Below are 25,520 nucleotides of genomic sequence, written 5' to 3' on the forward strand. Positions count from 1 at the left end.
ACAGGCAAGAACTTTCATGTTATTCAGACGGTGTTGCTCAGGTAACATCTGGAGATGATTGTTATGCCTCCCAGGGTATCAAACTCCAAGTAATACTGCATAACCTGCTCTCTATAACTCGTGTGTGTGTGTGTGTGTGTGTGTGTGTGTGTGTGTGTGTGTGTGTACTGAAGTTTAGGGTCAGTACGTTTTTTTAATGTTTGTATATATAAATATGATCCTCTAAAAATAAATCTGCATTGTTTAAATTTGCAAAAATCTAACCTTTCATTGAAGTAAAGGGGGGGGGGGGAGGGGGGGTAAACCACATTATGAAATAAATGCTTTTTTCCAAAACACGTTGGCCATAATTATTGGCACCCTTTTATTATATACTTTTTGCAACCTCCTTTTCTCAAGATAGCAGCTCTGAGTTTTCTCCTATAATGCCTGATGAGTTTGGAGAACACCTGACAAGAGATCAGAGACCATTCCTCCATACAGAATCTCTCCAGATCCTTCAGATTCCCAGCTCCATGTTGGTGCTTCTTCTCTTCAGCTCAGCCCACTCATATAGGGTTCAGTTTAGTGGACTGGGACGGTCATGGCAGAAGCTTCATTTTGTGCTCAGTGACACATTTTTGTGTTGATTTTGATGTTTGTTTTGGATCATTGTCCTGATGGAAGATTCAACCATGGCCCATTATAAGATTTCTAGCAGAGGCAGTCAGGTTTTGATTTTTTATCTGTTGGTATTTGCTAGAATCCATGATACCATGTATCTGAACAAGATGTCCAGGACCTCCAAAAAAAAAAAAAAAAAAAGAAAAAAAAAAATAGGCCCACAACATTAAAGATCCAGCATTATATTTAACCGTGGGCATGGAGTTCTTTGTATCCCTGTGTGCACCAAACCCATCCCAAAAAGCTTGTTTTTTAGTTTCATCTGATCACAGAACCAGGTCTCTTTTGAAGTTCCAGTCGTGTCTGACCACTGAATATACTGGAGTTTGTTTTTGGAGGAGCGAGGAGGATTTTAGATCCTAACAACATGTAGTGATGTAGGGGTTGTTTGAATTATTTATTTATTTTTTGGCTTTCTGACCCCAAGACTCAACTAATCTCTGCAATTCTCTATCTTTGATCCTTGGAGAGTTTTTTGCCACTCAAACGTTCCCGGCAGATTCGTAACATCTTTAGTTGATTGGAACCTCTTAATTATTGCCCTGATGGTGGAAATGGGGATTTTCAATGCTTTTTTATTACAGCCACTTTCTATTTTGTGAAGCTCAACAATCTTTTGCTGCACATCAGAACTATATTGTTTGGTTTTACTCATTTTGATGAATGATGAATGGAATTTGGCCTTTGTGTTTCCTCATATTTATACTCTTGTTAAACAAGAAGTCATAGCTAGAAAAATTATTGTTCCTTGTCACCCTGGTATGCTAAAAAAAATGAAATATTAATGGGAATATACTTCAGAGATATTTTACTCATAAAAAATTCTAGGGGTGCCAATAATTGTGGCCAACGTTTTTTGGAGAACATTTTTTATTTCGTAATGTGATTTTTCCCCTGCTTTCAATTCTTTTACTTCAAAGAAAGGTTAGATTTTTGCATATACACTCACCTAAAGGATTATTAGAAACACCTGTTCAATTTCTCATTAATGCAATTATCTAATCAACCAATCACATGGCAGTTGCTTCAATGCATTTAGGGGTGTGGTCATGGTCAAGACAATCTCCTGAACTCCAAACTGAATGTCAGAATGGGAAAGAAAGGTGATTGAAGCAATTTTGAGCGTGGCATGGTTGTTGGTGCCAGACGGGCTGGTCTGAGTATTTCACAATCTGCTCAGTTACTGGGATTTTCACGCACAACCATTTCTAGGGTTTACAAAGAATGGTGTGAAAAGGGAAAAACATCCAGTATGCGGCAGTCCTGTGGGCGAAAATGCTTTGTTGATGCTAGAGGTTAGAGGAGAATGGGCCGACTGATTCAAGCTGATAGAAGAGCAACTTTGACTGAAATAACCACTCGTTACAACCGAGGTATGCAGCAAAGCATTTGTGAAGCCACAACACGCACAACCTTGAGGCGGATGGGGTACAACAGCAGAAGACCCCACCGGGTACCACTCATCTCCACTACAAATAGGAAAAAGAGGCTACAATTTGCACAAGCTCACCAAAATTGGACAGTTGAAGACTGGAAAAATGTTGCCTGGTCTGATGAGTCTCGATTTCTGTTGAGACATTCAGATGGTAGAGTCAGAATTTGGCGTAAACAGAATGAGAACATGGATCCATCATGCCTTGTTACCACTGTGCAGGCTGGTGGTGGTGGTGTAAGGTGTGGGGGATGTTTTCTTGGCACACTTTAGGCCCCTTAGTGCCAATTGGGCATCGTTTAAATGCCACGGCCTACCTGAGCATTGTTTCTGACCATGTCCATCCCTTTATGACCACCATGTACCCATCCTCTGATGGCTACTTCCAGCAGGATAATGCACCATGTCACAAAGCTCGAATCATTTCAAATTGGTTTCTTGAACATGACAATGAGTTCACTGTACTAAAATGGCCCCCACAGTCACCAGATCTCAACCCAATAGAGCATCTTTGGGATGTGGTGGAACGGGAGCTTCGTGCCCTGGATGTGCATCCCACAAATCTCCATCAACTGCAAGATGCTATCCTATCAATATGGGCCAACATTTCTAAAGAATGCTTTCAGCACCTTGTTGAATCAATGCCACGTAGAATTAAGGCAGTTCTGAAGGCGAAAGGGGGTCAAACACAGTATTAGTATGGTGTTCCTAATAATCCTTTAGGTGAGTGTATACGTATTGTCTGTATGTGTAAAGCGGTAAAGCAGGTGAAATGCATATTTATAAGATTCACCACCATGGTGATATGATGTTGCAGAAAAGCATGCTGTTGTCCCGAAGCAGATAAAGACTCGGAAGTGTCACCTGTTCTGGGTGTAGCCAGAGCGCTGACTCACCCCTGCACAAAGCGCTCATTGTTTCAGATACAGAGAGACAGGGCGACGCTTCGAGCAAAGAAACATCATTTTGTCGTCTTTCTATTATTTTACAAATCTCTTTGGCTTAAAAGAACGTTCCTGTCTGTTTCTTCTGTATATAGCATTCCCACTTTGCTTGTTTTCTATTTTTGGATGAGGCAGATATAGTCAGACAATAACTCTGTTTTAAACTGCTTTGCTCTCTTCTGCCCTCATAAGCTGCTGCCTTCTAATGTGGCATCCTAATTAAATGGAACCTGATTTGATTTGGGACGTTTGCTTTAAATGAGTTACTGATGAACAAATGAAAAAATAAAAACAGGTTTTGTGCTAAATGAAATTGGGCCTGAGGTGATGGAAAAGTCTCAATGACTTTTTTGTTTCTGTCATTTTACGCACCGAAAAAGGAAAACATCTAGTTTCACTCTGAACCAGTTTTTGTCTGAATTCTTTTCATCTGTCAAGTCATATGGTTTTTCCTGTTGCTCCTCATTGCTGAGTTTGGCGACAGAGACATTGGAGTTTGTCTGTCTATCCTCAGGCGTGAAGTTCTGCATTCTGTTGCTGATCGGAAATCTTTTATCTGCTCAGGTCATACTTTTTTCTTTTACTTTGTTGTAATCAGTTACCATTTGCAGATAAGTGGTCTTAATCTTGTTTTTTTTTTTTTCTGTCTCTGTCAGATACGTTTACTAATTGTTTCTGAATGAAATGGCAGTTTATCAGTGCCTTATCAATCCATCTTCTGCTTACAGTAGATTGTGGTAAACCAGTAGCATTGTTATGGATGCAGACATCTGTTTAATGCGATACTATATCCATATCTGCCTGTTAATTACATTGTGGGATGTGTGAACCATAACCACTTGCCTTGATGCACAAACACACACACATACTTGCACGTTTTTTCCATCTGAAGCGCATTAGTGTGATTAGTCTACTCTGTGGGACCTTCTTGGGTGGTCAGGTCAGATCAGGCTGCCTGCGTGCTGGCTGTTAAAAAGATTACAGGTGCCCTGAATTTAGCCAGAACAATGACATATTATTTCATCCAAGAAGACTTAAAAAAAAAAACGTGAATACCATGGTCTCTCAGTCTTTCTTTCTTTGACTTCTCTCAACCCTTTTCATTTCACATGTGAGATGGAAATGTAACACTCCTTTCTCACTGTGACGACTGAACAAAAAAGCCTTTTAGGCTAAACTGGAACACTTAAGATCACATGGACCCTCATTTTTACATGTATTCGTCAGTGTTGTTATTTTTAACTGAAAATAAAACTTTTAATCGTAAATCGTTCTCGCTAATTGAAATAAAGCTAAAATAAAATATACATTTTAGATAAAAAACTTCACAACTAAAATAAAATAAGTTGAAGTACTGAACTTACTAAAACTAAAACTGAAATAAAATAAATGAAAGCTAAATAGACAAAAACAAAATAAATGACAAAATTACTAAGACAAACTAAAATTAAAATAACAAGCTGAAAATATAGCATTAAAAGCTAATTCAAAACATTAAAACAATACTACAATATTATATAAATAATGTTAATACTAAAACAACGGTGTTATTTTCCATGTAGGCTAAGTGTACTTTAGTGTAGTTGTATTCTCTAATTTTCACTAATAACCTCTTCTACATATGGTTTAAGGTTTTAAATGTAGAAATATGGTCAGAAACATAATTTGCATGTGATTTCAGCTGGTGTTTTTTAAGGTTCTTAAGTTTATAATTGTTTATAATTATTTTTATTTCTTTTGGCTGCGTAAGCCACTTTGTAGCCATATTATCGAATACAATGAACCTTTTGTGTTCATATTACATATATGACTTCATTATGTGTAATTTGAACATATCTCTTACTTTCCCTGCTGAAAAAAAACCAAAACAGCCTAAGCTGGCTGAACGACCAACTAAGCGGTTTTATTTCAGCAGGATTTGAAATGTTTTACTCTCCTTTAATGTGAAATCTTATGGCCTCTCTCTCGTTCAGGTTCACAGGGAGATGATGTATGCTGGACGGGATGGTCATCCTCTCCGGCAGCCCCCGATGGGTCCTCCTCCACCCCACATGCAGGGCTCCATGTCCCCAACCACACCTCACGCGATGCCCCCCTCCCCGTCTCGTATCCCCTTCGGCCCTCGTGTCTCTGGTGGTGGGGTTGCCACAATGCCACGTGAGCGAGCCGGACACACACTCCCCGCGCCCGCCCGCGCATCCTCCCCCTGCCCGAGCGCCATCCTCGAGCGGCGGGACGTAAAACCAGACGAGGACGTAGAGCATGCGAAGAGCATGTCGCTGCCCGCCCGAGCCGAAAGTCATTACGTCGACCCTTATATGTTACATCACCAGGTCCTGCCCCCTGATGCAGTAGACCATCCCTACCACCGTGCCACCATGCGCTCTTACAGTAACCCCGGTGTTCCCATGGAGCCCCCGGACCATCATTCACTCTTCCGACAGAAAAGTAGGAAGTACACGGATAGCCAGCTCCCTATGCTCGGCTCCAGAACCCCACCCTCTTCCCCACACCGGATGGGCGAGATGCGAATGATGGAAATTCACACAAGCCAACCACAGAGCTCCATGACTATGGAGAGGGCCTCTCCTGTCAGACAATCATTTAGGAAGGAGGCTCCTGTTACAATGGATACCATGGTAAAGACGAGGGGTGGCATGGGGTCCCCGGCCACCCCGGATCTTCAGGGACACAATCCTCTGGCCCCCCCGACAGACCCTCAGACACGGTGAGTCAATGTTTAAGAGCGAACGGGGATATCTGAGCATGGTAATAACTAACAGGAAACATTAGCATCCATGTTCATGTTCTAACTCTGCATCGGTATGTTGTCTTCCACTGCATCATGTCATTCCCTAACTGCATCCAAAAACACATCGACAACGTCTCATCTAAATACTAGCGGCCGTTATTATGTTCACATCAATTATTTAGCATGGGTTTGTTTTCAAGTATATAGCCTTACGTAACTCACAAAAAGACTTTGAACTGTAGTTCAGACAGCATTGTTTTACTGTGTTGGTTAAGTGGACTTAATCGTACCCTTTATGCTCGTATGTGCCTTGTAAGTCAGATTTATTGTGCTTGGCGATGTACTTGCTAGCAGAGAACAGTCAATACACAGAGTCAACATGCTAAACTGTTTTTACAGAACAGAGCACATGCAGGCCAGACGTTTCTAACATTATCTTGTAGAGCAAAGAAATAGTGGTTTGAACAGTGTGTGCATTGGCACTGAAAGGGCAAATGGGTCCTATGAGAATTGTACCCATAAACATCATGAGAGTTATGCTTTAGTTATTTAATCATTTGGTGTGACAAGTTAATGCTTGTTGGGGTTTTTGTTTTGTACATGCAACAAAGATCACAGGCAGGAGTCCAGATCATACTCTCTTTCGCTTAATATTTTTTGCAGTTAATATTAACCTTGAATCGTTTAAGGAAGTGATTTGTAATTTAAATGTGGTGAATATATTTGCAAGGGTGTATGTTTTTACTTCAAGTTGTTTCATCTGTGCAATTTCACATAAGATTCCCATGTTATGAATGGCAGCATACTCTACCATTAAAGTGTTACCATTAAACTACCATTAAAGTTTGGGGTCGGTTAGATTTTTAAATACATTTTTAAAGTCTCTTACCTGCACTAAGGCTGCATTCATTTGATCAAACAGTAATGTTATGAATTATTACGCTTTAAGATAACTGTTTCGGTCTTAATATATTGTGAAACGTAATTCATTCCTGTGATGCCAAAGCTGAATTTCAAGTGTCACATGATCCTTTGGTGATTTGATGCTCAAGAAACATGTCTTATTATTATCAGTGTTGAAAACAGTTGTGCTGTTTTCATCATTAGCATCCATAAACAGAACTGTATTTTTATTAATGGGGAATTAGAGTAAAAAGGACTTTGATAACAGAGCCATCTCATGAGATACATAGTCCCACTGTTATTTCAATATGCTTTCCCCTCGTCCGCCCCCCACACACACCACCCATCAGTAGTAAGAGTGCGATATGCTCTATCTCTCTGCAGAGAGAGAATGAAGGCCATGGAGGAGCAAATAGCCAGTCTGACTGGTCTTGTGCAGCACGCTCTCTTAAAGAGCCACAGCACTAACAGCAACATGGAACACCCCAGGTAAGCAGGGCAGGCTGGGTAATGTAGTTCCCAGAATATCACAACGTTTCCCAAATTAAATAGGAAAAGAAAATAGGAGGGCTATAATGGATTAATGGTGGTGGTAATCAGACTTGGTGGGTAAGATGACTTACTAACTGTGCATGAACTAAATTGACTACTCATCCTCACTGTAGCCGGTACCTGAATGAATGGCAATGCCTGTGCCACTGTAACAAAGACTAACTTCAAGCGCTTTTGTTGAGTGATTTTATCTGTGTGTGTGTGTATATGTGTGCGTATGTACCTTCAGTCATTTGATATCTTTTACATTTTTCCAGCGAGAAACCAGTAAAGTCCGGGTCACCTGCTCACAGCACATCTAGCACAGGTAATTTCCTTCTTTTCGTCCCTCCCGGACCCCCAGACCCCATCTGTTTGTTTGTTTGTGTGTGTGTGTATGATGGCTCTCACAGCAGAAGATTGTAATGCAGTGGCTGTGAGAGGATCACAACAATTCTACCTCTCCCATTCATCTGTCACTCAGAAATGCTGCCTGCCACAAGTTCTCCCACTCTTTCCACACATATACACACTGACGTGAACGAGTCCCTCAGACAGCATAAGCCGCAAAAGAACAAACATGTCTACACGCTGTCTTGTGCAAGGACATAAATATGTACTTTTGCAATAACTGACCTGAATTGCTGTATTTTGTTTATCAGTTGTGCTCAGTCAAGTTTGAAATGTAATCTTGCCAAGTCAAATATGGGTACAACAACAAATATCACATATCCTTAAGCTTAGGGGCAATATATGTGAATATACCTTTGTTTATGTACTCAAATTGATTAAATCAGCCATCATTTCTTGAGCTATACAAATATTAAAGTCCCTTTTTAAATGTTTACAATCTCTAAAACAATATTTCCAGTAGTATTATCTGCATAACTGTCCCACACATAAGTTTGAGAGCACTGACTTTGAGAGAGAGAGAGTCTGACTTTGGCACCTTTTCACCACATAGGCGATGAAATATTATATACTAGGCTACATATAAATCATGTTTTTGTGTGTTTTACTTTTATGTTTTGTTTAGGAGGTTCTCCAGTATTAGCACCAAAAGTTGCTGCAGCACCTCCTGAGCGTAGCCCCGCCCCTACACCGCCACTAGGCCACGCCCCCTTGCATGTTAACTTTCACATGTTCAGAAGGAATGTCTCTGAGCTCCGCCTCCAACTGCAACATATCAAACAACTACAGGTAATAAACGTGCCAATCAGTTAGTATAATGAGAAACCTGCATTTATAATATTTATTTTGTTCAACAGGTGTCTTATAATGTTGATATTTATGTTGAAGATAACATGAAACAACATTCATAACTCATTTAACTAGTGTATTGTGACATTATGGAGGAAATTCATTTTAGCCATTAGGATTTGAATGGATTGTGAAAATTTGGCTTTGGTATTATTTTGTAATATTTTACTTCACTTGCACTGTGTATTGATGAATCATTTCTTTTAGTCTTTTTTTACGTTAAAATCATTATACACTACTGTTCAAAAGTCAGTATGAATTTTTTCAAAACTAACACGTTTATTCAGCAAGGATGCAATAAATCGATCAAAAGTGACAGTAAAGACCTTAATAATGTTACAAAGGTTTATAACATATATATATATATATATATATATATATAATGCTGTTCCTTTGAATTTTCTATTCATCAAAGAATACTGAAAAAAAAAACTGTCTTCAACACTGATAATTATGAGAAATGTTTCTGATTTCTGGAGAATCATACAACACACAAGGCTGGTGTAATGGATGCTGACAATTCAGCTTTGCATCACAGGAATATATTTTCAAATATATTAAAATAGAAAACAGTCATTTTAAATTGTACTAATATTTCACAAATTTTATTTAAATAAAATGTAGCCTTGGTGAGCCTGAGAAACTCCTTTCAAAACATTGAGAAAATCTTACAGACCCTAAACTTTTGAATAATAGTGTATGCTGTAGTAAATGGTTATGTGTGTGTGTTTTCAGCTTCAGAATCAGGAGTGTATGCGCGCTCAGATAAAGCATGCAGAGCAAGAGATCAGTGTGAAGCTGGCTGAAATACTGAGACGACAGGACGATCCGACACAGAAACAGAGGACGCTGGTGGAGGAAGAGAGACACCGATATCTCGGCATGCAGGAAAGAGTTCTCACACAGCTGGGGTATGACACACACACACACACACACACACACACGCACACACTTGTATATGGGGTTTGCAGGGACTCTCCATAGGCGTAACGCCTCTCTCTCTCTCTCTCTCTCTCTCTCTCTCTCTCTCTCTCTCTCTCTCTCTCTCTCTCTCTCTCTCTCTCTCTCTATGGGGAATCTGAAATTCACTTTCCTCTGGGCAAACAAATGCCTTTTATTCTCAATCATTCCTTATACGATTCATTACAGCCCCTCTTTTAACTCATTATAGCCCTGTCCGCCCTGCTGCACGTAAACCATAATTAAAATCCCACTTTAATTTAGCTGGTTAACAAGCGTGTTCTCCAGACAGCTTTAAACATTCAAAACAGAACTCAGTGGGAATTAACGCTAGCCAGAGATCAGGAGAAGCATTAACACTCTGTTTCCCTTGGTTTAATGCCAGTGCCCAGTCAGCAGAGGTCTCTGGGTGCCTGTGAGCAGTGAAACGTTGAGCCAACAAGGACAGTTTGACTTTTACACATGTGGAGAGGCTGAGGGATGTGAAAGAACTGCGTAATTTAATTACAAAACATAAACTGTGAAAAAAAAAACTATCATGAATGTACCAGAATGCACCATCATAACATAAAATCGGGGTTTTAAAATGCCAAACAACTAGTGCAGACCAATTAAAAATAAAGTGTAAAAACTGCTTACATGAAACTTCAGCATAATATTTTATTCCTGTGTTAGTGCTTACAATAACAGTCTAAAATTAACACTTACCAAGTGCCAAATGGGAGTGAAACCTGGCTAATTAGCCTCTAACTCTTAGGAGTTGCAACATACAGCAGAGCATGGTTTGAATCAAAATGTAAGTATGAAAGTTAGAAAAATAAACTTCTTATTACTGGTATCAAGACCTTTCAAGAAAGATAATTTAATTTTAAAAATATTTATGAAAAAAAATATATTTAAAGTTTCTCCTCAACAACTAATGTTTTATGAAACTTCTGGAATCACAAAAATTATTATGGGTAAATAATTTAATATATTGACACTCCCAGTGCCCCTATTATGCTTTTTTCACAAATTACTTTTTATGTAGTGTTTAATCTAGTGTTTGTAATATATATATATATAAATCACAGATCAAAGTGCATGGTAAATGGAGTAGTCCCATTATATTATGAGAAAATGTAAGTGTTTTTTTAAATTGGATGCATGTAAACCTATTGTAGGAGACATCCAAAGCAAAATTAGAAACCGTTAAGCATATCAGGGACACTTTAACAAAACGTTTGAAAATGAGCAGTATTGTCATAGGGGCCTTTGAATATTGTGTTAGCCAACTGAGAACCACTGATATAAACATGCATAGGTGTGACATGAGCAAATCATAGTGTCCATAATGTAATAATTTTCATCCTCCCATAGTTTTCTTAAACCAGAATTTTGGCAAAATTTAAGACTGCACTGCCCTCTGGTGTCACAACAGTGTCATTTCAATATTCACTGGATGACTTGAATTTCAATGACAAAAAGTGAATTTATGTGGACGGATTGGCTCATCAGTGAAAATATGAGCATATTTGTGTTGCTGTTTGTGATATAAGTATCACGTGTGTTTGTGGGTAGGGATCTGGAGCAGTATGTGGAGACTCTGAGGACTGACTCCAGCCCTGCTGTGTCTCAGAGAGCCGTGACACTGAAGGAGGTAGAGGAGGGAGCTGTCAGCCTGAGGAAGGTGGGCGAGAACCTGGCTGGACTGAAAGGTAAAATACTCAATGAAAGAGCTCATTGGAGGACTTTGCTTTCTTGTTGTTCAAGATGTTTCATTGGCTTCCTTAGTTACAGGAAGTTTAATATTATCCAGTGCTAGGCCTGCCCACACATGTTAAAGTAATGCAACTTGCAGAAACTGTGGGCCAGCTGTGTTTCTAGAGGTGTGAATTGTGATTGACAATAAATATCGCAGCCTTGTTGGTAACAGACGCAGCAAGACTTGGCCTGTGACGCTGTTTATCACTTGTTTACAGTGATATAATGGCATATTTATACAGAATTTATTTTTGTAACCTCCCACTCAAATACAATCATATGCTTCATGACCCGACCTGCAGAAACAGGTTGAAATGTCAGGAAGTTCCCTAGCTGATGACGACACTCAGCAAAGCACCTTTATTTTTCTTGTAGGAGAGTTTCCAGCTCTTCAGGCCCACATGCGAGCAGTGCTCAGGGTGGAGGTCGAGGCCGTAAAGTTCCTAAAAGAAGAGCCCCACAAACTCGACAGCATGCTGAAGAGAGTCCGATCCCTCACGGACACACTCGGAAACCTTCGCAGGTACATACGGAGAGAGTAAGAGATTGAGACAGACGTTTTAATTGCGGATAAAACAAGATTGCAGTTTATAAAAGACTTTATGACAAACTTTATGGACCTACTCCTTCTGATTCCAGCCACGTATGTGTCCAGCCATAGCGTTATGGTCTGCATCTCTCATTCATATTGTAATCACATGTGAGCAGAGGTCTGGAGCATCTGCTACTAGTCACTTTCTTTCTCCCCCGTCAAACCTGATCAGACTCAGGTTGCCGTTCTATATTACCAGCATTCTAGGAAATAGTGTTTTATTTTAAAGCCGCTGTGTGTAATTGCAAAATGAAACCGATTTTTACACGTCCTGATGAAAACGTGTGTGGAAAAAGTTTTCATTTTAAAATGAAATAATTTTTTTTTATTATTCTGTTTATTATTTTATTTAATATCTTCTTTTTATTTAAATTAAATTACATTATGATGTCCTTTTTCATTGTCTTCTTTTTTTTTTCTTTTTAATTAATTTTATCTTTATCTTTAAAAAAAAAAAAAAAAAAATTCTATCCTAAATTTATTTCTAATTCTATTTAGATATTATATATATATATATATATATATATATATATATATACATTTTTTTTTTAATTATATATATAATATATATATATATATATATATATATATATATATATATAATATTTTATTATAAAAAAATATATAATCATTTTTATTTTCAAATACAAGAAACCCAATATAGGACTCAAAATATTCATGTCTGTAAATGTGCAGGACAAGTTACGGGTTTGTTCAAATCTCAATAGGATTATCAGAAACTCTGTCTTCCATTGTTGAATCAATGTTGAGCCCCATATAGCCACCTGAAGAAATCAGCTGTGATCTTCAAAAAATTGCCCAATGCAGCTTTTAATCCTCAAAAATAGGATAAAAATCATAAAAATAAGCTTGTGGTTTTAAATTTGACTAGATTTTAGTTTTTTCTGAATGTTTCCCTCATTGATTTCTGTTTGAACTATTATTTGTTCTCTAGGTGTGCCACAGATAGTCTGCTGAATCCCTCTGACCCTGTTCCCTCGTCGCCTGCCTCTGAAAAAGCAGAATCGCCCATCGTTGAATCCCTTGAGCCTGCCTCGGTCATACCCCAGAGCTCCATAGTGAGGTCAGAGGTTATGACGTCAAGTCCTATGGTGATCCACCATGTCCAGGCCTCTCCTGTAGCCTCACAACGATCCCAGAAATCAATAGCACCATCACCCATTCCCCCTGCTGCACAGAGACGAGAGTCTACACCTTCACCCACCAAACAGCTCAAAAAACCTTCACTTGAGCAGACACAAATGCCAAATAACAGCAGTAATGGAGTCTCTGCTAATGACATTCATAGTAAAGGTCCTTCTCCAAACTTGTTAATTGAGGAGATCCAAGCAAACCGCAGCAAGAGCAAGAACAGGGCTGTGTCGATCGAGGTGATTATTTTACCTACCTACCACGTAATCTCCAAGGACAAACTCCAAACGAATTTAGTTTTGGCCTAATTTTGTTAGGAATTACGTAGTTAGCTCTTCAATTTCACTTGAAGTACATCGCAGCCTTTGGGTGAAAATGTTTATCCTCTTGTTCACTTACTGGTTTGTTTGGTATCTTCAGGCTGCAGAGAAAGAATGGGAGGAGAAGAGGCAGAACATGGGTCATTATGATGGGCAGGAGTTTGAGCGGATGCTCCAGGAAGCTGAAGCCAACATGCTGAGAGGAATACCAAACCTCGAGGTGCCCAGCGAACCCGAGGGTTCTCCTTCTCCTCCTGCAGTGCTCCCTGCCTCCCCGGAGGAGGTGATAGAAAAAAACGAACCTACAGCAGCACCAACAGAACAAGGTAAGAGACATAAAGAAATAGTTAGTGGTCTTGAGACTACTATTTGGTGATGTTTATGCAAAATTTTTCTTTTTGTAGATGACAATCAGTCAAACTCTGAGAAACCTACTAAGACAGCTCCAGAGAAACCTCCCAAACCTCTGGAGAAGCCATTTAAGCCAGCCTTGGAGAGACCTCTTAAACCCAGCCTATCCATCAAATCCAACCTAGAAAGACAGAGTAAGACTCAGGAAAAAGTTAAGCTTCAGACCACAGAGAAAGCTAACAAGTCCCCTCCTCCACCCCCACCTCGACGAAACTACACCACCAACACTGGGATGACCACCACCCGCTCTGGAGAGGTCATTTACACCAGCAGGAAGGAGTCTGTTACGGTACAAGTGTATTTGTAGGACAGATTTTTTTGGAACTTTGTCTTAAGTACAAATAATACAATTAAATGTCATTTTAAATTTGTATTATATTTTAAAAATAGCTGTTACAGGGGTTTTTTTTTCAACTGCTCACACACATTTTCAAAACTTTGCCTCTTTCCCCCCAAAAAACTTTACACATAAATCCAAGAATTGCACACACAAAATGCAAAATGCCTCACATCTCTTGCAAAATGAAGCAGTGCATTCAAAATATCACAAACACATCTCAAAAGCAAACATTTGTCTTACGTTGCAAGCACCTTTGCCATAATATTATATTTTTTGATATATCATATACAGTACATACACAGTCATTCAAAACCTAAAGATCATCTTTCATGAGCTCCTATGTACATTTCTGTATAAGATTGAAAGTAATTGGCAGAGACATCTTGAAAAATTTATGGTAAACACGAAAGCAAGATTGAAACCAAACTTTTACTGTAAGCATTTGTGGTTGTGAATACAGTATTACACAGTCCGAAAGAAAATAAATACATCAACCATGTTTAGTTGGACAGAAACCAAGCATAATTTATAGGCCTATTCTAAAGCCATGATTGGTGTTGAGTGTTTGCACATGTGATGAGTTAGTGTGAGGCACTGATGAATTAGTGTGGCATTTTGATAGTTGTGTTTGAACAAGGAAATCAAGATATTGTTGTTAGATTTTTGTGTGTTACATAGAGAATTAGTGTATGGTTTTGCGGATTTGGTGTGTGGTTCTGGTGTGTTGAGTGTCATGTTTCAGAAATTGTGAGACAAGTAAGGATTTTTGTGTGTAAGCAGTTGAAAAAAACGAATATAAAATAAAATAATTCTATAAATATAATTAAATAAAAATGTTCATTATATTAAAAAAATTATTAATATCATTTGTTAGGAGGGTGAAGAGGAGTCCAACAGTACAGTTAATGCTACGTCTCAGTCTGAATCAAAGACCCCTCCTGAGTTGAAGCGCAAACCCATTACTCCTCCACCTATCGCTGCCTCGGCTATCACAGAGGAAGAGGATGAGGGAGACAAGATTATGGCAGAGCTACAGGTGAGAGACACGCAGAAACTCAAACATACATACACACGCACAGAGCTGTAGCAAGCACAACATAATGTTCTTATTGGGAATAAACGTTAATACATGTACATGCTCACTGACTAATTATAAGCGTTTTGATCTTAAAATGTCTTGGGTGTGAATTGCTTGGTGTGGGTGTTAATATGCTTTGGTGTGTGTCCTGTGGCTCATTCGGTGGCAGTTTCATTTCCCTGCACTAGTTTAGCTTCTGTTCCCCACAATTCTGTAGATACACAACCTAGTTTTCATAAATTCTAAAAAGAAAATTCAAAAATATGTATATACCATTGTTTGCAGTTCTACAATCCAAGACCAAATTATATCCTTTTTACCTTTTAAATTAGTAGACATACATTTTTATATAGAATAGAAAGTACGTTGTAATCAGAATATAGCTATGTAAAACAAATGTAATTATATTTAAAATATGATACAATTAAACATATGTATTTAAATGATGTCTAATTTAATAAAAATATTTAAACATTGCTCAAATAAATATATATCGTAGAACATAGACATATTCAGATAATAATTTGATAAAAACCCACTGTAGATCATTTCTATTACACCTACTGTAGTCTTGAACAGGTTTGCCCAATTTAATGATGGGCAGATTCTTACCTTTAACTCCCTGCCTCACAAATTCTTCTTCTCAGGTTTTCCAGAAGTGCTCTGTTAAGGAGGTAGGGCTCAAGAGTTTGGTAGAGCCACAAATCAGAGAGCTAAGACCTGGGGTCTTACTGCCCCTTAAAGATAAGAAGGTAAAGGATATGATGTCCTTTAGTAGACCCTCCAACTGCCTGCCTGTACCAGCCGCTTGTCCCTGATGGCTGTCCTTTACAATGCTTGATTGGCTTTCTTACCCTTTGCTAACTTCCTCTGTACACTCTTGTGATGGGTATCTGACACCAAAAATGTTCTCACTGTTCTTTAAGTTTAAATTCTGTTCCTTTCCTTTTATTTCTACTGAACTCATGAACTGTGCTGATTGTATTGATGTAGTTGGAGCCAAAAGGGGAAACAAACATAATTGGTTTTGTGTGCTCTGAGTCATCCAATCAATAAACTAGATTTTCGACACTGCTGTCAAAGGGTGTTGTGTGTGTTTTCTTTTTCATTGTAATAAAAAGGTATCTCAGTTGGACACAATCCAATTTCCAAAAGCTTTATTACCTAAGGTTACATGATTTTCAAACATTTATCGTTTACAATGTACTCTTGCAGCTTGAGTTATCTAACCAGGTAGCATTAACAAATTGTCCTGGCCAAAATGTTATTTAGCAGATTTATGGGATAATTATAAGGACCTACTTTAATGTGGTCATCTAGTTTTCTCTTTAGAAATGTTCCAAACCATATGTATCAGTAGCTTAGACTTGGTTTATTCGTGAGGATTTTAGAGGATATTTTCAGCTAGCAGTCTGGAGTTCAGAATTTGTTCTTTGATCTTCTCACTTTGCTGCATGCCTGCTACTATATAAGCCTCCTTACCTATTTGATGGATTTTCAGTCTCGCTTTTTCTCTCTTTACCTTCGTTGCACCTCTTCACAGAACATTTGCACAGTGTTTTCTTTCTGTTAAAAATTGTGCAGTCTTATTTACAGGTGACATATTACAGAAAAGCAACCTTTTGATCTCAAAATTGTATTAAGCATACTTTATTTGGGGAAAAAAGTTTTAGAAAAAGTTGGAAACATTTTTTGGTAAAATTTTTACCTGTAATTTTGGGCTATTTATTCAAATCAGTTCACTTAGGCCTTAGGCCTAGCTCCAAATTATGATCTGTTATTCAATTATTAATCCAATTCATTGCATATTTAAAAATGTCTAACATTAATATAGAGAAGAGAAATGGTCTGAAATTTCCAGCTGTAACATATTATTGGCATCACTATGATTAGAAATTTGGTTGATTCTATGACAATTCTTAAAATTAAACATATTTTGATATAGAATCTATGATCGAAGAACGTGTTTCTTCAGTGGTCTAGAGTAGTGTGTAGCCTAAGATTGTTTCTTTGTGAAGTGATGTTTTTCCCCACAAACCACAGAATACAGAAAACCAAGATGGCAAGAATCCTGACACAGACGAGAATGGCAACAATACAATTCGTCAGAGTCCTGGGGTGAGCGGCAGTATTTATTATTATAATGACTAAATTATCATAAACTTATTGTAAACTCCTACAAGAAATTTATGATAAGACAATGTTATGATAGTATAGTATAAGTCTTTGTGACAATCAGTCAATAATTAATAATTATGAGATCCCCTTTCACTAAAATAGTTATTAGCTCCCCTATCAGTTTACTCCAAAGGGTGTGTCCTTGCAATAGTGTTCTGTGAAACCTCACAAAGACCCAGTAATGGCCAAACCAATTGTAGAAAATATAATGAATTCCCGATAGGATTCATAACGAACTTAACTCAACTAATGGAAATTTCTGTCTTTTTTTCTCTGACCTTTAACCTTTTAAGGTCATCTACTATGTCACAGCTCAGATCAAGGGGACTTCATCAGTGTCAGAGGAATCAACAGAGCGTAGAGATGCATCACAGTCTTCCCCATCACAGGTGTCACATGTCAATGCTTCTGACCAATTCCAAAGCCAGATGCAGGTATCCACTAACAAATTTGGTGCCCTCAAAAGTAGCAGCCCAGCCAGCTCTTCTAGCTCTCTGCACCAAAATCAGCTGTTTCGTTCAGCCTCGTTGAATTCAAATCCACCCTCTCCATTGGAAGAAGTTCCAGGTAGCCCAACCAAAGGGAAAGTTCATGTGGTCAAGGCTGCTCAAGTGCAGGTTAGCATAGAGGAGAGGGTAGAGTCTCCAACAGCAATTTGCTCACCAGTCTCCTTTGGAGACACTGAACACATTCTTTCTAAAGCAATCCCTGTTGGGCCGGATTTAGCAAATCAGAAGCTTCTGTTTGGTCTATCCAAAGTGAAGGAAAAGAAATTTGAAGAAATTGAGGAAAATGATGAGGCCTTTCTCAGTCCTGATCTGCCAGGAGAAGAGCCACCTCCCCCTCCTCCTGATAACTTTGCCTTCATGATCACTAACACCAGGGTACAAGCTCTGTCCACTGGAGAGTACCATCAGCTTGTCGACGCCAAGAAAGGTAGTGTGCAGACAGTAACTGTTGGCAGCAAACGACCAAGTACATCTGACAGTGGCTCAGCATCAGAAGGTAATGGCAATACCAATGGTTCCCCTGGTGCTGACAACTCCCGTAAAAAGCCAGTTATCATCATTTTTGATGAGCCGATGGACATCCGCTCAGCTTACAAACGGCTCTCTACAGTCTTTGAATGTGAGGAGGAGCTAGAGCGGATGCTTGCAGAAGAAAGAATAGATGAGGAGAATGAGGAAACTGAGGAAGAAGAATGGACTAGAGGATTGCAGGTCAAACAGAATGGAGATGGTAGAGATTCTGAAAAATGTACTGGTTCAAATTCTTCTGCAGATGTCACAGACGGTCAAGTCATGAACACTTCATCCTCATCTTTATCTGAGAGAGGGGCATTAGAAGATGTGAATGGTGATGCAAAGCAAGATGGAAAGAAGAAGTTCAAGTTTAAGTTCCCCAAGAAACAGTTTGCAGCTTTAACGCAAGCCATTCGTGCTGGAAGCAAAACGGGCAAAAAGACTTTGCAGGTTGTCGTCTATGAGGATGAGGAAGAACCAGACGGAACTGTGAGACAACAAAAAGAGACCAAGAGGTTTGAAATTGCTTGCTCCAAAACAGAGTCTTCAAAATCAAATCCACAGGAACCTAATGGACGAACTAACGAGATTCGTAAGAGTACCTACAAAACCCTTGACAGTCTAGAACAAACAATAAAGCAGCTTGAAAACACAATTTGCGAAATGGGGCCCAAGTCTTTGGAAGACCCTGAAAGCTTAGTGAACCCTGAAACTCAGGACAACAAGTTTGGAGAGAGTCCAGGACACTCAGAGAAAAGACTTTCTCCCAAAACCTCGATTCCTAGGTCAACGTCTGCCAGTAAAGGTCCTGGTCTCCGAAAAAAGACCAAACCACAGCTCCTTCCTCGGCCTGCCATCATACCAACTACAGGGGTCTCGGTCACACCAGTTCCCACCCACCAGGTCTCTCTCTAGCTCCTACTACCTTAACAAAGACTATGGATCTGTCCCTCTCCTCTTGCCCATAATAGTTCCACCCTTTCCAGTGACTTCTACAGATCCTTAGCCTCTGGCGGAGGCTACCAACTCTGGGATCTGAACTTTCTAACACCTTCACATATTTTTTATAAATATGGTGTGTTTATTTCTGGTGTGGTGTTTCATGTATAAACCTTTGTGTGTTTACTGATGGTGCTCTAATCTTGGGTTAAGGTAGCCACAACAACTTTCACAGTCTTAGAACCACAGTCTCAAGTTGTTTCTGGTTCCTTTTTGTGGATTCTAAGACAGTCCTCAAAGAAACTTTGTTGGTATTCTGTGCTGGTTTGCATGCCTTCTTCTTTTCTGGTATACATACTCTACAGTGTTCACAGATGTGCTGTGCAAGCTTTGTCTTGCTGTGATTTAGTTTAAAACCCCCTGAAATATGGCTCTCATTTTTTGTTTCTTTCTTTTTATCCCTTTTCTCTTCTGTTTGGTTTAAATCTTTTTTGCAGAATGCCAGCGTGGTCTCACCTACTAGTCGGATGCCTGTTTCTGCCAAGGTGCGGCAGCAACCGGGCACCTCAGACAAAGAGAGGGCAACAAAACCGCAAAAGCTACAGGACTCTCAGAGGCAGTTTCGCCAGGTAGTCTTATCATAGGACCACTTGTCTAGTCAAAAAGATACACACACCTAGGCATACACTCGAGAGGAAAGTTAGTTCTTGCAGGGTATATATTTAGAGGGAAATGAACTAACAAAGAACCTGATGAGACCAAACAACCCGTTCATTGGTGAAAAGCCCGGTGCCGAAAGCTGTTTTTGAACTGTTGACGTTTTCTTCTGCTACATTTTTTGAATGGCTGTGACCGAAGGCAACTGACTGTTATCTCATAATACCATCAAATGCTTCTGCATGTTTGCTTTGCTTGTGGCTTTGGTGCTGTAGAAGACAAACTAATTTTACAATAGTGAAAGAAAGATATAAAAACACTACAGCCACTGCTTACCTAACACTGTTGGATGCTTAGACTAGGGTCTCTTTAACTAAAAACCACTGACATCTAACCCCTACACACTCCAATGCCTGTGACAATTCCCTTGCAAGTTAGGATGCTTCTCTACTTAACCCATTTTTGGACCCTTTCCCTGTTTACCTCTCGGAGGAATCCCCAAACCCTGGCCCCACTGCACAGGGTCCACAAATCTACTCTGTCCCTATTATCCTGTGGATGCCTTTCCCAATTGTACCTCCTCTATTCCTCCTGGAGCCTCATATGGTCTTGAGTACTGGTTGGTTGCACTTACACTGCGCATTACTCACTCTAAAACTCATAATCCTACCATCTTTCATCTTCCCTCTCCTTTCCATCTGACAGTCTACTTAAAGTGATATTTTTCTGTATTCTCATCTTGTAGACAGATAGTTTTTTGTGTGCGCCTTTAGTAATTTCACTTATATATGTAGCTTCTGTGTCTTTGATAATCTGTCGGGAATAACTGTAGATCCCAGTAGTATGATTTTAAACATGCTTAGAAATTTTGCGTATTTTAATCAAGATCCCTTTGTTGACAATCAGTGTGTTTTGGCATCTTTGTTCGCAGGCTAATGGAAGTGCTAAAAGATCTGGAGGAGATCCCAAATCCACTTCTCCTACTGTGCCTGCTTCTAAAATTCCTGCTTTTTCCTCTAGTATGGGAAAAGGCTTGTCCCAGTCTGATTCTACTAATATTGTTAATTCTTCTCCTTTATCTTCCTCCCTTCCCGCTAGCAAATCTTCTATCCCTCCTTCTCGATCCAGTTCCACCCCCTCATCTCATATCCCCTCCCTTTCTAATGGTTCTTTAAAATATGCCCCTCCCACTCACAGCACTAAAGGCCTCTCTATTCCCATGCAGACACAAAATGGTCGACCTTCCACCTCTTCTTCCTCTTCCTGTTCCCACTCCCCTTTGTCCCCGACTATGTTGAGTCAGAGTGCGAAGAGTATCCGTACCATTCACACACCCAGCTTCACCAGCTACAGTCGGCAGCACAATGGGAGTGCCGGTAAATCAGCTATCCCAACAGTAACTGTCGCTAAGGATGCTGCGTAAATTGCTTTGCTGCTTTGCAACCATTTGTTTATCTCTTAATGAGGTGGAATCACTCCTGGTTTACTTTGATTCACTTTTTAAGTTGTTTTTGTGATTTTATTTGTTTGAACAGATAATATTTTTTCATGAGAGTGAATTTTGTATTGCATGTTATTATTTTCTCTGTTCAATTGAATGGCCATCCTCCATTATTCAGTGTTTTAAACTTGAATCTCTGCAAATCATAAACATAAAATGATCAACTGTTTTATTTTAAAAACTAAAACGTTTAATTGCAGAGAGCAGGCTCTTGATCAAGAATTTTACAGAGCACTTCATTTGAAAAGAATATTTATTTTTCATACAAGTTGAAGAGAGGCTAATAAGTATTAAAGTTAACATAGTAAAAAGTATGTAAACAATGTTTTGGTTATTAGCATCCTCTAAATGATTGTAGATTATTTTCATTTTGCAGTTTTAAATAAATTGACAGGCATTGGTTGTAGCCAATAATAAGTGGAAAAGTACTGTAAGTCTACTAACCATTAACACAAATTGTCAAACATTGTCTGTTTTTTTTCTTTGTCTTTTTTACATGCACTGCCAATGTCTTTTAGATTTATTGTTATAAATTGACAACAGTTTTGCAATGAACAGTTGTCTGTCTATTCAGTAGTTGCCTATTTGCCAAAGTTTGTAATTTACATCCTTAAAAATGACTATATATACTGTGTTTGACACTATGTACATTTAGGATAGGTTATATCTGGCTTAACCTACCTATGTCAAAAAATCCCTGATTTACCCTCGCAGTCTATGGCTCTTAAATTAATGAGTATTGATGTCTAAATGTAAACTAAAAATTGTAGTGATTGATAAAATTGCTCTCTACTTCACATGTATATACTGTAACGTCTCTATTTCAGAGATTGTCTTTAGTTTTGTTAACATATTGTACCAAAGTTTATTTCTATGCATGCCTATACAAAATTGTAGAGAGAGAATGTAATAGAAGAAAATCATGCTTGCACAGACAGATTTTGTAAATAAAAATGTTTGGTTTTGTATAGCTTTAATTGCAGAAGCAATCTGTGCAAAAGAGTGTAGGTATTAAAACAATAAAGTTCTGCATGCTTGTCGTTTACATGGCCTCTCGGCTATGGTTTCTCCACTTCAACACTGCAAGTCCTTCTATTAAACATTTTGGCAGATAGTTTGGGTGACTTGTGTTTTTTATCACATATTTTGTCTTTTACACCTTTACACTTTCATAGTAATGACATTCTAGTGACAGTCTTGTAAACATGTTGGGAACTGTACATTTGGACACATTTTACTGAATGTATATGTGTGCAGAGCTGTAGGCAAAAGGTGGTTATTTTGAAAAATCAAAAATATAAAAGTTTTGATTTGTGTCAAATATTGGTAATATCCTCATGCTTGTGTTAATTTATAGTTCTGATGACTTTACTTTTATACTAAAATGTGTTGTACAGATTACATATACTTTAGGAATGTCCAAACTTATGGCCGATACACTATATTTTATTTTTTATTTAACCTTTATTTAACCAGGTTAGTCTCATTGAGATATAAAATCTCTTTTTCAAGAGAGACCTGGCCAAGATAGCAGAACAAATTTGACCACACAATCACAAAACAAATAGAAAAGAGGCAAAGACAACTCAAGTGCAGTTCAGTTAAATAAAAAGTGCCATTAATTAAAACATTTGCACTTGTGGATGGACTCACGTTCTATAGTTTTAACATAACCTTTAAAATCATTTAAGGAAATTAGACACTGTAGTTTAAGTGTTTTCTGTAGGTCATTCCAAGTCGAAGGTGCAACAAACATGAAAGCCTTTTTGAACAACTCTGTCTGGGCTTGAGTTACATTCAATGAAATAGTTTTCTGGGACCGTACTAGATTCTATATATGAAGCTTAAAAGAAAGGTGATCATCAATTAAAAATCCTAAATATTTATAAGATGAAACTACCTCTGTTTTACCCTGATCAGTAACAATATTCAGGTCTAACTCATTTTTCCTTGAGTTTGAAAAGAACATTACTTTGGTCTTCTTAAGTACAAGCTTTAATTGATAACGCTGTGCTTGCACTCTATCGAAAGCAGTTTGCAAGCATTCATACGCCTTCCTAATGGTAGCTGCACAACAATAAATAACCGTATCATCTGCATAAAAATGGAAAAATGCATGTTGGACATTTTCCCCCAGACAGTTTATATAAAAAGTGGCCCCAGAATAGAGCCCTGTGGGACTCCTTTACAGATTGATACATATTTTGACGTTAGGCCATCAACTTGCGTAGCTTGAGTCCTGTCAGCGAGGTAGTTGATAAACCAGCCTACAGAGTGTTGAGACATACCTATACTGATCAGTCTCTGAACTAGTATGCTATGGTCAACACTCAACAGTGTAAAATGCTTTGGACAGATCAATGAACAGAGACATCATATCAAGTGCTTTCTTATCATCAAGTGCTTTGACTATTTCATTAATTACTTTTATAGCAGCAGTGGTAGTGCTGTGTTTTTTCCTGAAACCAGATTGATGCTTTGATAAAATTGACTGAGCATTTAAATACTCTTTCACTTGTTCTCTAACCAAAGATTCCAACACTTTGGCCAATGCTGAAAGTTTGGAAATGGGTCTGTAATTATTAGGCAAGGTAGGGTCACCTCCTTTCAAAAGTGGTAAAACATAAGAGTCAGAGGTTCAGCTAGTATATCTGCAGCTAATTTCAAAAAGAAAGGTTCTAAGTGATCAGGGCCCACAGGTTTTTGAGGATTCAATTGTTTCAGGGCTTTATGAACATCAGCAAAAGAGAAGGAGCTAAAACTGAAAGTTTTGTCGGCAGTAATAAAGGTGTCATTTACAGGCTCCGACACTATAGAATCAAACAAGAAACCAGATGATATGAAATGCTCACTAAAAAAATGTAACATTTCTACTTTGTCAGATATAGACACACCATTCTTAACTAGAGAAAACGGAAAACCTGTTGGTTTAGTCAATGCAGATAATGACTTAATAGTTTTCCAGAATTTTTGTTGAGTCATTTAGATTCTCAGTGATTCCAGATAATTAAAATTCAGCCTTAGCTTCTGAAAAGTGAAGTGAATCTGTTTCGCAACCGTCTGAAAACAAACCAGTCAGCATCAGTATCTGATCTCCTTGCTTTTGCCCAGGCTACATTTCTTTCGTGGAGCAAATTAGAAATCTCATAAGTAAACCAGGGATTATCCCACCCATTAATTCTAAATTTACGAATAGGAGCATGTCTGTTAAGTCAGGGCTAATTCCACATCATCAATCAAGGCAATTCTACTCCAGTCAAAATAAAATAAATCATATAAAAAACCCTGCTCAACAAACATTTTCATATTTAACAATACGAGGTGCAGACTTGGGCACCTTAGTATCTCTAACAGCAGCAATCACACAGTGATCACTCACATCATTGGCAAAAACACCTATTGCCGAGTGCATAAAAGGGGCATTGGTCAGGATTAAATCAATGAGTGATGATTTCTCCGGAAAGGATTTGGTCGAGTAGGAGAGTTAATTAATAGAGTCAAATTTAAATTGACACACTGCTCTTTAAAAGCATCTGATGTCGGCCTTAGCCAGTCCAAGTTTAGATCACCAACAACAGTAGTGTCATTACAAATAACTTGACTTAACAAATGACAAATTGACAGTGTAGATGAAGAGTCATTTGATGCAGACGGAGTTCTATAACAACCAACCAACCTGAAATCTAATTGTTTACACAACGATTTTGAGAGCACTAAACTAGAGTTGAATTTACATTTGATATAAATAGCAACACCCCCCTAGCCTGACTACGTCAGACTTCTTACTTCCGCTCAATTTCATTTCGCTTCTGTACCCAGTCTGAGACAGCGTAATAGCTTTCCGTTTTCCTCCGGGCTGAAAACAGCCGGCCAATCAACGAACAGAGGGCGGGCTGAGAGCCGTGACGTAGACACTGATTGTACCGTGGATGCGTAGATTTACTTCACATAATCTGCAAAAGTCGTTCACAGCCATGTTCACTCTGGTATTTCGCTCAATGTTTTTGTTTTCGCATCATACATGTGTTTACAGTGGAAGTTAGATGCGGAAGTTAGACAATGGAAGTTAGATCCTCCCCCCACCCCAACTGATGTCAGCATCAGTTTACCTGACCCATAAATTAACCATATCCAATTTGGAC

General features: G+C 38.6%; 1 protein-coding gene across 15 annotated transcripts in view; it reads left to right on the top strand.

Moving 5' to 3' along the window:
• kiaa1217 (KIAA1217 ortholog) overlaps positions 1-22,492 on the top strand; it is a 128,810-nt gene extending 106,318 nt beyond the window's left edge. For 7 of the 15 annotated variants that reach the window (XM_079863249.1, XM_079863239.1, XM_079863246.1 and 4 more), the window contains 16 exons: positions 5,013-5,767; positions 7,079-7,183; positions 7,504-7,553; positions 8,262-8,425; positions 9,221-9,396; positions 11,006-11,142; positions 11,564-11,711; positions 12,736-13,171; positions 13,353-13,578; positions 13,657-13,952; positions 14,878-15,039; positions 15,729-15,833; positions 17,125-17,199; positions 17,553-19,184; positions 19,718-19,849; positions 20,809-22,492. In XM_079863249.1, the coding sequence (XP_079719375.1) occupies positions 5,013-5,767; positions 7,079-7,183; positions 7,504-7,553; positions 8,262-8,425; positions 9,221-9,396; positions 11,006-11,142; positions 11,564-11,711; positions 12,736-13,171; positions 13,353-13,578; positions 13,657-13,952; positions 14,878-15,039; positions 15,729-15,833; positions 17,125-17,199; positions 17,553-19,184; positions 19,718-19,849; positions 20,809-21,300 (5,091 nt within the window). In that variant the 3' untranslated portion in view covers positions 21,301-22,492. The remainder of the gene's footprint in view (positions 1-5,012; positions 5,768-7,078; positions 7,184-7,503; positions 7,554-8,261; positions 8,426-9,220; positions 9,397-11,005; positions 11,143-11,563; positions 11,712-12,735; positions 13,172-13,352; positions 13,579-13,656; positions 13,953-14,877; positions 15,040-15,728; positions 15,834-17,124; positions 17,200-17,552; positions 19,185-19,717; positions 19,850-20,808) is intronic. The other 8 variants (XM_079863247.1, XM_079863240.1, XM_079863251.1 and 5 more) reach the window with 7 other exon arrangements.
• The last annotated feature ends 3,028 nt before the right edge of the window (positions 22,493-25,520 follow it).

Source organism: Squalius cephalus, assembly GCF_949319135.1.
Source record: "Squalius cephalus genome assembly, chromosome: 25".
Classification (NCBI taxonomy): domain Eukaryota; kingdom Metazoa; phylum Chordata; class Actinopteri; order Cypriniformes; family Leuciscidae; genus Squalius; species Squalius cephalus.